Below are 17,764 nucleotides of genomic sequence, written 5' to 3'. Positions count from 1 at the left end.
ATCATATTTGGAGATTACAAGTATCCGTATAAGGCCATTTAATACAGTCGTGAATAACCCGTGAAGATTTGAGTATAGAATAGGTCTTCAGCAACCCATGCTTGCCGTATGAGGCGATTATGCTTGTCGTAAGAGGCAACTAACGGGATCGGGTGGTCAGACCCGCTGAATGCATGTCATCATATCCCACTTGCGTAGATCGATGCTTATGGTTTCAAGCACTGGATTGTCTGGTCCAGATTGAATTATTTACAGACCGCCATCATATAAATGTAATATTGCTGAGTGTGGCGTTAAACAAACAAACAAACAAACAATAATACATCTGGTGTGTGAGACCGGTTTATCAGCATATATGGTGTAGCATTATACCTCACATGCAAAACGAACAAAGATGGAACACCTTTTCCATAGCAATAAAATATTGTAAAGAACGGTCTTAGTCTTAAGTCTTATCCTTCAATAAAGTGTCACATAGTTTGAAAGTGAAGGTAGACAGAAAACCATGTATACCATTATTTCCAGCCAGTCTCGCCATTGTCTTGAAGGGTTGTAGACCTACACGTGTACGAAAGGCTGGAGCTCTGATGTGACAATACTCCTATATGTAGATCTACAATAGCACAAATTGGAATGTCTTCAAAACTGAAGCATCATCCCGATCGTCTGCCTCGTCATCACCGGCGTTCCCCATCGTCTCCAACTTCTTCGTTGACGTCAAATTAAATCATCGTTATCGTTTTTATCCCCATCACTATCATAATTTTCAACGTCGTCGTCACATTTATTATGATAATGTCACAACTATTATGATAATCATCACAAGTATCGCCATCATTATTTCAATCGTGACACAGACTCATCAGCAGCAGCAGTAGCAGCAGCAGCAACTTCAACATCATCCTTATCAACATCTGAATTTTCATTCACCCTGTTCACTTCGTTGTGATGAAGATGGTCATTTTACGTATATTTTTGTGATTATCGTCGTAACATGGACGGCATTATACCTTGATTTAATTAGGTATAGTGTCGTTATGTATGTGAGGTATGACAAGTACTACCCTAGACATTATAGACGGATAGCTGCACCTTCTCCTGATGCGGCTACCCCACTAGTGTTGCTTGTTGCCTCGCCTTGCATGCTGCAGGCTCGGGTCCTTTGTAGAGCTGACACACCACCTCCAGCAAGTGGTTGTAGGCGTTGTACTGGATCACTTTGCTGTGTTGACCGTTGACGTTGATGTGGGGCACGTAGTGGATGTGGCCGGCGTGGGTGATCTGTCCCATCTGGTAGTGGAGCTGACTTCCCTCGGTACTGTTGTAGCATGTGAGAATCTCAGGCTCAGACATGTTGTTCGCCAGGGCGCACTGTCAACAGAAGTGGACGAGTGAGTGAGTGATTGATTGAGTGAATGAGTGAATGAGTGAGTGCACCTCTTTGATCTGTAGTTCAATATGCGAGTGAGAGTGATTTGACCTCTCTTTGAACAGTATTTCTGTAATATTACACTGTGTCAGTTTAATGTAGCTCATAGTAAGAGTGAGTGAATATGGTTTTACGCCGCTTTTAGCAATATTCAAGCAATATCACGGCGATGGACTCCAGAAATGGGCTTCACACATTGTAACCAGGGGAAACGAACCCGGGTCTTCGGCGAACGCTTTAACCACTAGGCTACCCCACCGTCCCCAGATCATGGAAAGACAAAGGGATACAACTGTGCACAGCAAATCTCGGCGCCTCAGACAAAATGGTCATCATATAGACGATGATTATATAACCAAGATATTCACTGAACAATATGACTAGGTAAAACCGCTTCTTTAAAAACACCTGCATATAGAGGCGCGCTATTCCCTTATGGCAGTATAGATCTGTCTAAGTACAGTAGACTACGTAAAACGAACACGCTTATAACGAACTGACGGATATAACGAACTTATTTTTAGTCCCGACCATTTGTTGTATATATGCTGTATGTATGCTTATAACGAACTACGGTTATTACGAACTAAAATTAGTGGTCCCCTCGAGTTCGTTATAACCGTAGTTTACTGTACTATGTAAGACATGTAATTGTGATTTTTACAAATAAGTCCTGTCACGACAAAATAAAATTATCATTTGGACTCAAACACCAAAATTTTCAAACTACGCACGGTAAATGATGGTCATGATCAAGTTCAAAGGTTAATGATAATAATGAGTTAGGCGCCCAGACAGACCTTACTGAGAGCCTCCATCTGATGTCCGTGCCTCGTGTTCACCTCCATACAGTTGATCATCGGCATGTACTCCCGGGATTCGTACGACGTCATGTTCAGAACACAAGCCTGTAAACATATGTGCATGACCTCACACCACAAACACGCATATCAAATCAACAACAAAAAAGGAAGAAAGAACACGATAAATATTTTGAGTTTAATCTCTCTTTTAATCTACAATGTAAAGAATAAATTACTTATTACGAGTACAAACGGGGCTAAACTAACGCATTCCTGAAAATTAAAAGCCCGTTCCCTTTTGATACTGTCAGTGCCGCTGTCATTCGTGACCAACTCGTGTTATTCCGGGAAAAGCCGAATAGGTTCCGGAAAGGGGCGAGTGGTGACGAATGAGCCTCTGTTAGATCTTCTGCTTCTATCACAACATAGCTCCATATAAAAATGTTCATAATAAAGAATTTGGTCGTTTTTACAATCAGTTCTTCATAACCGAATTTCACTACATACGATAAGATAATATCTGAAAATTGACAACTTCTTTACCGACTTTACGCCATTTTCGACATAGGTTCACAACGGATATTCTGAGGTAGTGGGGTTAGGTTTGTTTTTGGTACTGCAACTACACCTACGTTTTTTATTCTGATAGGAGGTACAAAACCTTTTGAGGGGGCAAAAAAAACCACCAACTGTTGTTTTTGCTGTCACTGCATCTACGATTTTTACTCTTAAACGGGTGAGGTGAAACGGGTTTTAACGTCGCGTTCAAGATTATTGCACTTATATAGCTACATGAATGCACGTGCGTGCGTCTGTGCGCGCGCGCGTGCGTGTGTGTGCTGCTTTTCCCTTCAGGTGTGTGTGTGTGTGTGTGTGTGTGTGTGTGTGTGCGTGTGCGTGTGCGTGTGCGTGTGCGTGTGTGTGCGTGGCTGCTTTTACTAGTCCGGACTAATGCCTATTATATAGTGTTAGCCCACTGAGATACCATGCCGCAGTTTATCATGAATACCTCACTCAGACACAGTGTACTGACCCCGAGTCAACCAGTCCTTGTTTTAGTCCTTTAATTCCGAGCGCCAGACAGGGTAACAACAAGTAGCAACTTTTAACGTATTTTGGTATGACGCGCCCGGGGATCGAACCCCCGACTTTCCGCTCTCCGGGCAGACGCTCTACCACTAGACATCAGAGGCGGTCTACTCTTAAACAAGGAACCAAACCTTTTGGTGAAACCACGAAACGTTACGCTTCAAGACATCTAAAGTGTCCAGTGGGTGAGTTGTGTTTAACGACGCTTTGAACAGTATTCCAGTGTCTGCTTGGTGTGGGAGGAAATCCCGAGGTGATGCAGGTCTCAGACGTTGACTCATATTTCCAGAGAAAGAGTTTTTTGGTGAAACCGGAGGACAAAATATTGTTTCCAGCATTTTCTGCAACACGTTTAATTAATTCCCGAAATGGGGCGAAATGGTAGCCTAGTGGTTAAAGCGTTCGCTCGTCTCGCCGAAGACCAGGGTTCGATTCTCGACATGGGTACCATATGTGAAGCCCATTTCTGGTGTCCCCCGTCGTGATATTGCTGGAATATGGAATAATGCTAAAAGCGGCGTAAAACCTCACTCACTCACTCACTCACTCACTCACTCACTCACTCACTCACTCACTCACTCACTCACCAATTCCCGAAATACAGAAAGTGACAAGGCCAACTGTACTCACGGCGATGGCGTTCCCGACACACTCGGAAGGTCCGTGTTGACAGTTGTACATCACCCACTTGCCGTTCTCCTCCTTCTCCTGCAGTTAAAAATGCGACTCGTAAGATTTGGTGATTCAGTCACTACACCGGCAACACCTTAACCAACTCCTTAAACTACGGTTATAACGAACACGCTTATAACGAACTCACGGATATAACAAACTTACTTTTTGGTCCCGGCTTCTTGCTGTAGTCATGCTGTATATGTACTTACAACGAACTACGGTTATAACGAACTAAAATTAGTAGTCCCTTTGAGTTCATTATAACCGTACTTTACTGTACAACCAAACCTTAACGCATTTCATATCGTTTTATCTTACTCTATACGAAGATATGTATGTTTGTAAGTTTCTTACTGAAAATTGAAATTGACGTAGGAACTCTGCCGCTCTATACTTAAAGGGGATATTGTTTTGGGGTGAAAACATCAGTGGCTATGTTACAATATCGTGTTTGTTTGTTGTTTAACGCCGCACACAGCACTATCAAAGCTCTATCACGGCGGTCTGTAAATAATCGATCCTGGTGCACACAATCCAGTGACTGACATCATGAGCATCGATTAGGATAGGATGACCCGCATCAACCAAGTCAGCGAGCCTGACCACCCGATCCCTTTAGTCGCCTCTTTCGACAAGCACGGGTTGCTGAAGAAAGAAAATTAATGTGATGTGAAGAAAACAAACAAAACAAAATATTTACCAATATTTTCAAATGATCTTTATATATATATATATATATATATATATATATATATATATATATATATATATATACGTACTTGTTTAAAAGCGTTATCTTATATAGACAGCAGACAGCGTGAGTATAGTCGCATGTTATTTATCACTCACGTGCACCAACTGTCGTAACGTTGTAATATGTCACTCACGTGGGCGAAGCCGTAGGGTACGATGGTGACGTTCATCACGTTGTCGGGGAGGAGTTTCATCGTTGGATACAGCTGTGTTGTCAGAAACTTCCTACTGAACGGGCACATCGACTCATAGTAGGTCACGACTTCCACCGGCTCGGGCCCGTCACAGTCCTGTCAATGGGTGAGTGAGTGAGTGAGTGAGTGAGTGAGTGAGGTGAAGAGGGAGGGAGTTCAAATTTACCTTAACGTGTTTAAATTCACACCGAAAGAAAGATTTTGCATGTTTATTATCTAAACACGTTTAGTACCGAAACACCTGGGAAGGGCTAAGATCTGGCTTCGTACCCACATCCCAAACATGAAGATCAAAATGTTTTCATAATCTGAACATATTTAGACGAATTCACGAAAAACTGGTGAATATATCATATGTGACCTATCACATGATCATAGTTTTATATATCCTCTAATTCAAATATATTTTTACATTACTTACCATTCTCTTACCACTGTTGACTGTCATTTTTATATGTGACCTATCACATGATCATAGTTTTATATATCCTCTAATTCAAATATATTTTCACATTACTTACCGTTCTCTTACCATTGTTGACTGTCATTTTGCCTTAAATAAGACAGCATGCAAGTCTGATACCCGTATTTGCTTTCTGAGCAATCCCAGAGCAACTATTCCAAGTGGAAAAACTGCCAAACATTTATTTGGCTCTAAACACTTTTAGCCTATGAACACGTTTAGATCCTAAACATTATTTTCCGTGAAACAAGGCGCCGAATAATTCTTTTTTTTTTCACAACCCATTTTTCGTGACAAATCTCTTTTGGTAAAAACCAGAGGACAAATTATTTTCCGAGGTGTTTTTTAACACATTGTTTTCGTTTACGGTCCCCCATGTGATGCACGACACCCCAAAGGAATTGTCCCCATACTCACACTGCACACTGCGGCGCCGGACACAACACCCACAACAACGGCTACGACAAACACGACTCTCAACACCATCATTGTCGACGAGACTCACTGCTATAGCGTTGTATACTCTAAAGACCTTAGCTTAATTCAGGCACCTGGTCTTATCATCTTGGTCACAGGATTTTGTCATAATAACACTTACTGGACCTATCCCTGACCTAGTCAGTGTTTTGAGATAGACTGACATTTATAAACTGGGCGGCAAAAGAAAGTAAAGGTCGAGTTCCATGATCGATAAAAAATAATAAGAAGAGGTTTTGTTGTGAATTATGATATAACATTTATACGGCTAACATGCACGTGCAGTTTATGCCATAGGCGGAAAACCTGTTTCACCATTGTTTTGTCACCGCACAAGCGCCGTCAAAGGTGGCACGTTTGGGTGAGGTGTTTTTTGGTACCTGTTCCTGGGCAGTCATATTCCCAATACCCACTTTCCACTAGTTATCGCTGTTTTTTAGGAAAATTACAAATTGCCAACCTATACTTTCTTTTGCCGCTTAGTTTATTATGTACACTTTTTAAATAGCAAGGTCACACTTAAATGAATAGTTGTTTGTTTTTTTCCTCGAGTCGCCGTACATTTTCTTCAGACTTTGAAAGATATTGCCACGTTTATGCATGGACGACATTCCCTTCGAGGAAAATGTGTCCTCGGCCAAGTTCTGAGGAAAATATGTATGTACTTCTGAACGTATACGGGACCACACATGGACGCTGCCATACCAGGCACTGAGATGCTGAGATGCTGCACCCTGGTCGGGTCATTATAGTAGTGTAGATGTAGTTTAGAGATCCGGGTCAAAATTGGTCTTCAGCAACACATTCTTGTCTTCCAAGTAAAGATCAGGGTTAGAATTGGTCTTCAGCAACACATGCTTGTCTCCCAAGTGATGAACAGGGTCAGACATTAGTCTTCAGCAACACATGCTTGTCTCCCAAGTGATGAACAGGGTCAGACATTAGTCTTCAGCAACACATGCTTGCCTCCCAAGTGATGATCAGGGTCAGACATTGGTCTTCAGCAACACATGCTTGTCTCCCAAGTGATGATCAGGGTCAGACATTGGTCTTCAGCAACAGATACTTGTCTCCCAAGTGATGATCAAGGTCAGAATTGGTCTTCAGCAACACATGCTTGTCTCAGTCAGTGAAGGTCCGGGTGAGAATATGTCTTCAGCAACCTGTGCTTGTCGTCCTAGAATGGACGAGGACACGCAATCAAACCAAGTCACTGATTGGCTGGGGTTTGTGTTTGAGACAATATTTATTTAGTCAGAGCCCGAAAACGTATACTTCTTTTCTTCTCGGTTTATTTTTCGTTCCACCCAACATGCCCCGTAATACTTTTTTTTGTAAAGCCTGAGAACAAATTTTGTTCAAGTCATTAATAACAACGCTATATAAAATTGATCATCAGCAATACCAATACCAATAACGGGCTCGGGCGGTCAGACTCGGTGACTTGGTTGATGCATGTCATTGTATCCCTATTTCATAGATCGATGTTCACGGTGTCAATCATCAGATTTTCTGGGCCAGACTCGATTATTTACAGACCTCCGTCATATAGCTGGAATATTGCTGCGGCGTTAAATAAAAAAACCACAAAACACAACAAATAACACAATCACACATAAACTGTGATCGTTTAGATTGGCAGATACTTGAAAATTGATGCTAACTATGATTCCCCTGTACTACAGTTCTAGCTGGGAACGAAAACTTACCAGACATTTCTCTATATCTTGAGGGGCGGTCGGGTAGGCTAGTGGTTAAAGCGTTCGCTCGTCACGCCGAAGACCCGGGTTCGATTCCCGACATGGGTACAATGTGTGAAGCCCATTTCTGGTGTCCCCCGCCGTGATATTGCTGGAATATTGCTAGAAGCGGCGTAAAACTATACTCACTCACTCTATATATTGTGCAAAAAAACCCACAAAACTTGCAGGGTGGAAATAAGTTTTTATTTGCATAAATTATAATTTATAAAACAGACAAGGTTTGTGGGTACATCTTCATCCCAGTAACCCATCAAAGAGTGTTGAGCTAAATACATGTACTTATATTAAATCTTAATAGTAAATGGAGAAATTATGAATCTGTTGGTTCTGATTCAACAGATTCGAGGGATTTCCCCGACTTGAACCAGTTGTGGTTGATGTATATTTCTCTATAAGTTTGCATAATGGCTTTAGTTGGCGTCAGTTTTGTTGTTTAATGTGCACGTTAAGAATGACCAGTGAATTACTGACCCAGAATAAACTCAGCTCAGACCCAAACGCCAATAGCTTGACGTCATTATACTGGTCTAAATTATAAAGAAATTCATAGTTAGCTGTGTCAATCGACAAAGTTGTTCTTACCAATCACATCAATCAGTGGGTATTCAGGGTTAGAACCAGCAACCTAGGCTGGTCAATGGCCCTGGGTATTCAGGGTTAGGCTAAAGGCAGCGCAAAACCATACCCACTCACTTAATTCTTAAAGTAGTACAGTCGTACTGAAACAGGACACTGGGTTTACAGGTTATCATCAACACAGCTGGAGATAAGTCACGATTTGAAACTAGACATGAAATCGAGGTGTTTTCTATCGACACGTCTGTTAAGCTGGTTTTGGTTTTGAAAGGATATTGTTTGCTTAAAGTCTCAACAGTTTGTAAAAAGTAATATGTGAAATGTGAGTGAGTGAGTAAGTTGGGTTTAACGCCGCTTTTAACATTATTCCAGTTATATGAAATGTAAATGTGTGCTGAAAAAAAGCAAATTTATTGATTTTCAAGTTAAATATGCTGCAAAAGAATTTGTTTGATTTAAAAAAAAACAACCCTCCGTTCTCAACCACTTGGTCCGTCCCCGACACATGAATTATGCACAGCGGTTGACGACGGGTCTATTTTTAGCTATCTGGTATTTCCAACTCTGACTTCGCTTGAGGTATGTATATGCATGATACTCCCACAAATTATATAATAATAAGTAATCATTATGTAATTATAACCCGTCTCTGCTTTATGCCAGGTTCAGTCAAGTCTTAGAATTGAACGTAGATGCCATGTTTAGTCGGCGCGTATCGTCAAAGCATGCAGGAATGAAAATCGAGGCGACGTACGGAGGCCTACCTCGACTGTCGATATCACCTTTCTTATCAAATATTTCTTTTGACATTACATACTGATCTATCAGATAAATAAGAACAGGATTTATTCATCCTATTTATTCATATGAATAAATTGAAAATGGACGATGCAGCAAACATATTTATTGACCTGTGAATGCCGCGTGGTGTACATGTACATCCGGGTCATTCGCATGAGCGGGGAAGTTTAAAATGGAGTACATGATATTTTCCTCGTCCACCACCGCCACGACACAGATCACCTCAGCTTCCACACATATCACCAGATATACAGACCACCCTATCTACCACACATACTACCTTATCCACCACACAGATCAACTCATCCACCAAACAAACCACCACCGCCACGACACAGATCGCCTCATCCTCCACAAACAACACCTCATCCACCTCACAGAACACCTCATCCACTACACAGATCGCCTCATCCACTACACAGATCGCCTCAAACACCAAACACAGATCGCCTCATCCACCTCACAGATCGCCTCAGCCACCACACAGAACACCTCATCCACCACACAGATCGCCTAAAACACCAAACACAGATCGCCTAAAACACCAAACACAGATCGCCTCATCCACCTCACAGATCGCCTCATCCACCACACAGATCGCCTCATCCACCACACAGGACACCTCATCCACCACACAGATCGCCTCATCCACTACACAGATCGCCTCATCCACCACACAGATCGCCTCATCCACCACACAGATCGCCTCATCCACTACACAGATCGCCTCATCCACTACACAGATCGCCTCATCCACCACACAGATCGCCTCATCCACTACACAGATCGCCTAAAACACCAAAAATAGATCGCCTCATCCACTACACAGATCGCCTCATCCACCACACAGATCGCCTCATCCACCACACAGATCGCCTCATCCACCACACAGAACACCTCATCCACCACACAGATCGCCTCATCCACTACACAGATCGCCTCTTCAACCACACAGATTGCCTCATCCACCACACAGAACACCTCATCCACCACACAGATCGCCTCATCCACTACACAGATCGCCTCATCCACCACACAGAACACCTCATCCACCACACAGATCGCCTCATCCACTACACAGATCGCCTCATCCACCACACAGATCGCCTCATCCACCACACAGAACACCTCATCCACCACACAGATCGCCTCATCCACCACACAGATCGCCTCTTCCACCACACAGATCGCCTCATCCACCACACAGATCGCCTCATCCACCACACAGGACACCTCATCCACCACAATGATCGCCTCATCCACTACACAGATCGCCTCATCCACCACACAGATCGCCTCATCCACCACACAGATCGCCTCAAACACCAAACACAGATCGCCTCATCCACCACACAGATCGCCTCATCCACCACACAGATCGCCTCATCCACCACACATATCGCCTCATCCACTACACAGATCGCCTCATCCACTACACAGATCGCCTCATCCACCACACAGAACACCTCATCCACTACACAGATCGCCTAAAACACCAAACACAGATCGCCTCATCCACTACACAGATCGCCTAATCCACTACACAGATCGCCTCATCCACCACACAGATCGCCCCATCCACTACACAGATCGCCTCTTCCACCACACAGATCGCCTCATCCACCACAGAGATCGCCTCATCCACTACACAGATCGCCTCATCCACCACACAGATCGCCTCATCCACCACACAGATCGCCTCAAACACCAAACACAGATCGCCTCATCCACCACACATATCGCCTCATCCACCACACAGATCGCCTCATCCACCACACATATCGCCTCATCCACTACACAGATCGCCTCATCCACTACACAGATCGCCTCATCCACCACACAGAACACCTCATCCACCACACAGATCGCCTAAAACACCAAACACAGATCGCCTCATCCACTACACAGATCGCCTCATCCACTACACAGATCGCCTCAACCAACACACATATCGCCTCATCCACTACACAGATCCCCTCACCCAACACATATATCGCCTCAAACACCAAACACAGATCGCCTCATCCACCACACAGATCGCCTCATCCACCACACAGGACACCTCATCCACCACACAGATTGCCTCTTCAACCACACAGATTGCCTCATCCACCACACAGAACACCTCATCCACCACACAGATCGCCTCATCCACTACACAGATCGCCTCATCCACCACACAGAACACCTCATCCACCACACAGATCGCCTCATCCACCACACAGGACACCTCATCCACCACACAGATCGCCTCTTCAACCACACAGATTGCCTCATCCACCACACAGAACACCTCATCCACCACACAGATCGCCTCATCCACTACACAGATCGCCTCATCCACCACACAGAACACCTCATCCACCACACAGATCGCCTCATCCACTACACAGATCGCCTCATCCACCACACAGATCGCCTCATCCACCACACAGAACACCTCATCCACCACACAGATCGCCTCATCCACTACACAGATCGCCTCTTCCACCACACAGATCGCCTCATCCACCACACAGATCGCCTCATCCACCACACAGGACACCTCATCCACCACAATGATCGCCTCATCCACTACACAGATCGCCTCATCCACCACACAGATCGCCTCATCCACCACACAGATCGCCTCAAACACCAAACACAGATCGCCTCATCCACCACACAGATCGCCTCATCCACCACACAGATCGCCTCATCCACCACACATATCGCCTCATCCACTACACAGATCGCCTCATCCACTACACAGATCGCCTCATCCACCACACAGAACACCTCATCCACTACACAGATCGCCTAAAACACCAAACACAGATCGCCTCATCCACTACACAGATCGCCTAATCCACTACACAGATCGCCTCATCCACCACACAGATCGCCCCATCCACTACACAGATCGCCTCTTCCACCACACAGATCGCCTCATCCACCACAGAGATCGCCTCATCCACTACACAGATCGCCTCATCCACCACACAGATCGCCTCATCCACCACACAGATCGCCTCAAACACCAAACACAGATCGCCTCATCCACCACACATATCGCCTCATCCACCACACAGATCGCCTCATCCACCACACATATCGCCTCATCCACTACACAGATCGCCTCATCCACTACACAGATCGCCTCATCCACCACACAGAACACCTCATCCACCACACAGATCGCCTAAAACACCAAACACAGATCGCCTCATCCACTACACAGATCGCCTCATCCACTACACAGATCGCCTCAACCAACACACATATCGCCTCATCCACTACACAGATCGCCTCACCCAACACACATATCGCCTCAAACACCAAACACAGATCGCCTCATCCACCACACAGATCGCCTCTAACACCAAACACAGATCGCCTCATCCACCTCACAGATCGCCTCATCCACCACACAGATCGCCTCAAACACCAAACACAGATCGCCTCATCCACTACACAGATCGCCTCATCCACTACACAGATCGCCTCATCCACCACACAGATCGCCTCAAACACCAAACACAGATCGCCTCATCCACTACACAGATCGCCTCATCCACTACACAGATCGCCTCATCCACTACACAGATCGCCTAAAACACCAAACACAGATCGCCTCATCCACTACACAGATCGCCTCATCCACCACACAGATCGCCTCATCCACTACACAGATCGCCTCATCCACTACACAAATCGCCTCATCCACTACACAGATCGCCTCATCCACCACACAGATGGCCTCATCCACTACACAGATCGCCTCATCCACTACACAGATCGCCTCATCCACCACACAGATCGCCTCAAACACCAAACACAGATCGCCTCATCCACCACACAGATCGCCTCATCCACCACACAGGACACCTCATCGACCACACAGATCGCCTCTTCCACTACACAGATCGCCTCATCCACTGCACAGATCGCCTCATCCACTACACAGATCGCCTCATCCACTACACAGATCGCCTCATCCACCACACAGATCGCCTCATCCACCACACAGATCGCCTAAAACACCAAACATAGATCGCCTAAAACACCAAACACAGATCGCCTCATCCACCACACAGATCGCCTCAAACACAAAACACAGATCGCCTCATCCACTACACAGATCGCCTCATCCACTACACAGATCGCCTCATCCACCACACAGATCGCCTAAAACACCAAACACAGATCGCCTCATCCACTACACAGAACACCTCATCCACCACACAGATCGCCTCAACCACTACACAGATCGCCTCTTCCACCACACAGATCGCCTCATCCACCACACAGATCGCCTCATCCACCACACAGGACACCTTATCCACCACACAGATCGCCTCATCCACTACACAGATCGCCTCATCCACCACACAGATCGCCTCATCCACCACACAGATCGCCTCAAACACCAAACACAGATCGCCTCATCCACTACACAGATCGCCTCATCCACCACACAGATCGCCTCAAACACCAAACACAGATCGCCTCATCCACTACACATATCGCCTCATCCACTACACAGATCGCCTCATCCACCACACAGATCGCCTCAAACACCAAACACAGATCGCCTCATCCACTACACAGATCGCCTCATCCACTACACAGATCGCCTCATCCACTACACAGATCGCCTTAAACACCAAACACAGATCGCCTCATCCACTACACAGATCGCCTCATACACCACACAGATCGCCTCATCCACTACACAGATCGACTCATCCACTACACAAATCGCCTCATCCACTACACAGATCGCCTCATCCACTACACAGATGGCCTCATCCACTACACAGATGGCCTCATCCACTACACAGATCGCCTCATCCACTACACAGATCGCCTCATCCACTACACAGATCGCCTCATCCACTACACAGATCGCCTCATCCACCACACAGATCGCCTCATCCACTACACAGATCGCCTCATCCACCACACAGATCGCCTCAAACACCAAACACAGATCGCCTCATCCACCACACAGATCGCCTCATCCACCACACAGATCGCCTCATCCACCACACATATCGCCTCATCCACTACACAGATCGCCTCATCCACTACACAGATCGCCTCATCCACCACACAGAACACCTCATCCACCACACAGATCGCCTAAAACACCAAACACAGATCGCCTCATCAACTACACAGATCGCCCCATCCACTACACAGATCGCCTCTTCCACCACACAGATCGCCTCATCCACCACACAGATCGCCTCATCCACCACACAGGACACCTCATCCACCACAGAGATCGCCTCATCTACTACACAGATCGCCTCATCCACCACACAGATCGCCTCATCCACCACACAGATCGCCTCAAACACCAAACACAGATCGCCTCATCCACCACACATATCGCCTCATCCACCACACAGATCGCCTCATCCACCACCCATATCGACTCATCCACTACACAGATCGCCTCATCCACCACACAGAACACCTCATCCACCACACAGATCGCCTAAAACACCAAACACAGATCGCCTCATCCACTACACAGATCGCCTCATCCACTACACAGATCGCCTCAACCAACACACATATCGCCTCATCCACTACACAGATCGCCTCACCCAACACAAATATCGCCTCAAACACCAAACAAAGATCGCCTCATCCACCACACAGATCGCCTCTAACACCAAACACAGATCGCCTCATCCACCTCACAGATCGCCTCATCCACCACACAGATCGCCTCAAACACCAAACACAGATCGCCTCATCCACTACACAGATCGCCTCATCCACTACACAGATCGCCTCATCCACCACACAGATCGCCTCAAACACCAAACACAGATCGCCTCATCCACTACACAGATCGCCTCATCCACTACACAGATCGCCTCATCCACTACACAGATCGCCTAAAACACCAAACACAGATCGCCTCATCCACTACACAGATCGCCTCATCCACCACACAGATCGCCTCATCCACTACACAGATCGCCTCATCCACTACACAAATCGCCTCATCCACTACACAGATCGCCTCATCCACCACACAGATGGCCTCATCCACTACACAGATCGCCTCATCCACTACACAGATCGCCTCATCCACCACACAGATCGCCTCAAACACCAAACACAGATCGCCTCATCCACCACACAGATCGCCTCATCCACCACACAGGACACCTCATCCACCACACAGATCGCCTCATCCACTACACAGATCGCCTCATCCACTGCACAGATCGCCCCATCCACTACACAGATCGCCTCATCCACTACACAGATCGCCTCATCCACCACACAGATCGCCTCATCCACCACACAGATCGCCTAAAACACCAAACATAGATCGCCTAAAACACCAAACACAGATCGCCTCATCCACCAAACAGATCGCCTCAAACACCAAACACAGATCGCCTCATCCACTACACAGATCGCCTCATCCACTACACAGATCGCCTCATCCACCACACAGATCGCCTAAAACACCAAACACAGATCGCCTCATCCACTACACAGAACACCTCATCCACCACACAGATCGCCTCATCCACTACACAGATCGCCTCTTCCACCACACAGATCGCCTCATCCACCACACAGATCGCCTCATCCACCACACAGGACACCTTATCCACCACACAGATCGCCTCATCCACTACACAGATCGCCTCATCCACCACACAGATCGCCTCATCCACCACACAGATCGCCTCAAACACCAAACACAGATCGCCTCATCCACCACACAGATCGCCTCATCCACCACACAGATCGCCTCATCCACCACACATATCGCCTCATCCACCACACAGGACACCTTATCCACCACACAGATCGCCTCATCCACCACACAGATCGCCTCATCCACCACACAGATCGCCTCATCCACCACACATATCGCCTCATCCACTACACAGATCGCCTCATCCACCACACAGATCGCCTCATCCACTACACAGATCGCCTCATCCACCACACAGATCGCCTCATCCACCACACAGATCGCCTCAAACACCAAACACAGATCGCCTCATCCACCACACAGATCGCCTCATCCACCACACAGATCGCCTCATCCACCACACATATCGCCTCATCCACTACACAGATCGCCTCATCCACTACACAGATCGCCTCATCCACCACACAGAACACCTCATCCACCACACAGATCGCCTAAAACACCAAACACAGATCGCCTCATCCACCACACAGATCGCCTCATCCACCACACAGATCGCCTCAACCACTACACAGATCGCCTCATCCACCACACAGATCGCCTCATCCACTACACAGATCGCCTCATCCACTACACAGATACCCTCTTCCACCACACAGATCGCCTCATCCACCACACAGATACCCTCTTCCACCACACAGATCGCCTCATCCACCACACAGATCGCCTCATCCACCACACAGGACACCTCATCCACCACACAGATCGCCTCATCCACCACACAGATCGCCTCATCCACTACACAGATACCCTCTTCCACCACACAGATCGCCTCATCCACCACACAGATCGCCTCATCCACCACACAGGACACCTCATCCACCACACAGATCGCCTCATCCACCACACAGATCGCCTCATCCACCACACAGATCGCCTCATCCACCACACAGATCGCCTCAAACACCAAACACAGATCGCCTCATCCACCACACAGATCGCCTCATCCACTACACAGATCGCCTCATCCACCACACAGATCGCCTCATCCAGTACACAGATCGCCTCATCCACTACACAGATCGCCCCCTCCACTACACAGATCGCCTCTTCCACCACACAGATCGCCTCATCCACCACACAGATCGCCTCATCCACCACACAGGACACCTCATCCACCACAGAGATCGCCTCATCTACTACACAGATCGCCTCATCCACCACACAGATCGCCTCATCCACCACACAGATCGCCTCAAACACCAAACACAGATCGCCTCATCCACCACACATATCGCCTCATCCACCACACAGATCGCCTCATCCACCACCCATATCGACTCATCCACTACACAGATCGCCTCATCCACCACACAGAACACCTCATCCACCACACAGATCGCCTAAAACACCAAACACAGATCGCCTCATCCACTACACAGATCGCCTCATCCACTACACAGATCGCCTCAACCAACACACATATCGCCTCATCCACTACACAGATCGCCTCACCCAACACAAATATCGCCTCAAACACCAAACAAAGATCGCCTCATCCACCACACAGATCGCCTCTAACACCAAACACAGATCGCCTCATCCACCTCACAGATCGCCTCATCCACCACACAGATCGCCTCAAACACCAATAAACAGATCGCCTCATCCACTACACAGATCGCCTCATCCACTACACAGATCGCCTCATCCACCACACAGATCGCCTCAAACACCAAACACAGATCGCCTCATCCACTACACAGATCGCCTCATCCACTACACAGATCGCCTCATCCACTACACAGATCGCCTAAAACACCAAACACAGATCGCCTCATCCACTACACAGATCGCCTCATCCACCACACAGATCGCCTCATCCACTACACAGATCGCCTCATCCACTACACAAATCGCCTCATCCACTACACAGATCGCCTCATCCACCACACAGATGGCCTCATCCACTACACAGATCGCCTCATCCACTACACAGATCGCCTCATCCACCACACAGATCGCCTCAAACACCAAACACAGATCGCCTCATCCACCACACAGA

At 46.9% G+C, this 17,764-nt stretch overlaps 1 protein-coding gene across 1 annotated transcript; it reads right to left on the bottom strand.

Moving 5' to 3' along the window:
* Positions 1-324: 324 nt before the first annotated feature.
* On the bottom strand, positions 325-5,974 carry LOC124147895 (gamma-interferon-inducible lysosomal thiol reductase-like). The gene is made up of 5 exons (XM_046518738.2): positions 5,824-5,974; positions 4,884-5,039; positions 3,952-4,029; positions 2,230-2,337; positions 325-1,371 (listed from the first exon to the last, which is right to left on the bottom strand). The coding sequence occupies exons 1-5, from the start codon at positions 5,893-5,895 to the stop codon at positions 1,108-1,110; spliced, it is 678 nt and encodes a 225-aa protein (XP_046374694.1). The 5' UTR covers positions 5,896-5,974; the 3' UTR covers positions 325-1,107.
* Between the last annotated feature and the right edge of the window lie 11,790 nt (positions 5,975-17,764).

The sequence above is a fragment of the Haliotis rufescens genome, unplaced genomic scaffold (genome assembly GCF_023055435.1).
Source record: "Haliotis rufescens isolate VD_foot unplaced genomic scaffold, xgHalRufe1.0.p SCAF_1, whole genome shotgun sequence".
In the NCBI taxonomy this organism is placed as follows: Eukaryota; Metazoa; Mollusca; class Gastropoda; order Lepetellida; family Haliotidae; genus Haliotis; species Haliotis rufescens.
This window is presented reverse-complemented; position numbering and strand designations above follow the sequence as displayed.